At 31.7% G+C, this 1,371-nt stretch overlaps 1 protein-coding gene across 1 annotated transcript in view; it reads left to right on the top strand.

The window, feature by feature from the left end:
- The window catches only part of LOC119586505 (DNA repair protein complementing XP-G cells homolog), a gene marked incomplete in the record, with an annotated part of 13,009 nt that extends 11,644 nt beyond the window's left edge, over positions 1–1,365 (top strand). Inside the window, 1 exon segment of the mRNA XM_037935248.1 lies at positions 1–1,365. Coding sequence (XP_037791176.1) covers positions 1–358 — 358 coding nt within the window.
- Between the last annotated feature and the right edge of the window lie 6 nt (positions 1,366–1,371).

The raw sequence follows: 1,371 nt of genomic DNA, 5'->3' as shown, positions 1-1,371 counted from the left end.
CATAACAGCAGAGAGTTCATCTCATAAAGGAGATAACCCAGCCCCCAAAAAGCTGTCTCGTACATTGTTGATTGACCCATCTGAAAGCAGCTCTTCCCCAGCCAAGCCCAAACGTGGTCGACCAAAGAAAAAATTGGAAGAAAATGGTGATGAAGCCTCAGGCCCTTCAATGGCACCACCTACCACTAGTATATCAGAAGTTAAGCCTAAGAAGAAAGTGACTAAAGAAGATATGTATAAGGCCCTCTTAGAGAAGGAGATAATCACTCAGAGGGAAGCAGACAAGAAATTGATGGAGGAAAAGAAACATATTGCTGCCCAGTTACTGAAAGATCAGATTAAAAAGAAGAAAAGATAGAGATACCATGGCTGACAAAAATCTACATTATGTAAGACAAGTAATAAAGACTTTTCAGACTTTGATAGCATGTGAAAATGAAATAATGTTATCACTGAATGGACATTTGTTTGTATACTTTGCTTTGGAATTCTAAATAATTTGTCCTGAATATTTGTTAGTCTCATAGCAGGCTACTTCTAGCTGTAATTTCATAACAGAAATTCTGTTCTTATATTCAGTGATTTAAAGTGTTAATTTACAGTGGCAGGCATAAGAATTTTGTACTATTAGATAAAATCATGTAGCTAGCTTACTATTTGTGTATATTTTGAAATTAATGGAGATTTCACAAACCATTATAAAGAAGAGTACAAATTTTATATTCCAAACACTAAATGAGATTTTTGGTGTGTATTTTTTTATACTTTGTTTTGAACATTGTTGTTTGTGTTGGTGTATCTCAGGGTAAATTAATTTGCTTTGTTATGACTAATAACATTTAACACATTAAACACAAGACATTTTACAGTGAATTACACATATTTTATTGACCATTTTCAAATTACTTACCAATATCTGATCTATAATGATTTCCAAAAAGAAAAAAAGAAGGCCCTTGTCCTTATTGTATTACCTGTAAAAGGAAAATTGATATTTCAGTGTAAAATGGTTTAGGCATTTTAGGATATACTGTATATGATGTTCTGTTGAGGAAGTTGATGAATAAGAATCAAAAATTCCTCAATGCAAAATATGTAATCATTGTGTTAATGGATACCCTTTCACAAGAATTACTTACATGTTATTCTAAAGGTAGTTAGTTTCTCATCTGTTTATATTTTTAACATTTGTGATTTTAAATTCATTTTTGTTAATGATATTTGCCGCAGGGAAGTATTGCTATTGTATATATTAATATGGGTGACATCACGAAGTTTGACATGAGATATAAGCAAAGCAAACAGACTTTGATCATAGATTCTGTGTTGGTGTTTGTGAAATGTAAATACATCATGTGAATTATGTATTGG

Source organism: Penaeus monodon, chromosome 21 (genome assembly GCF_015228065.2).
Source record: "Penaeus monodon isolate SGIC_2016 chromosome 21, NSTDA_Pmon_1, whole genome shotgun sequence".
In the NCBI taxonomy this organism is placed as follows: Eukaryota; Metazoa; Arthropoda; class Malacostraca; order Decapoda; family Penaeidae; genus Penaeus; species Penaeus monodon.
Note: the sequence above shows the minus strand (reverse complement) of the source record. Positions and strands in the feature narration are given on the sequence as shown.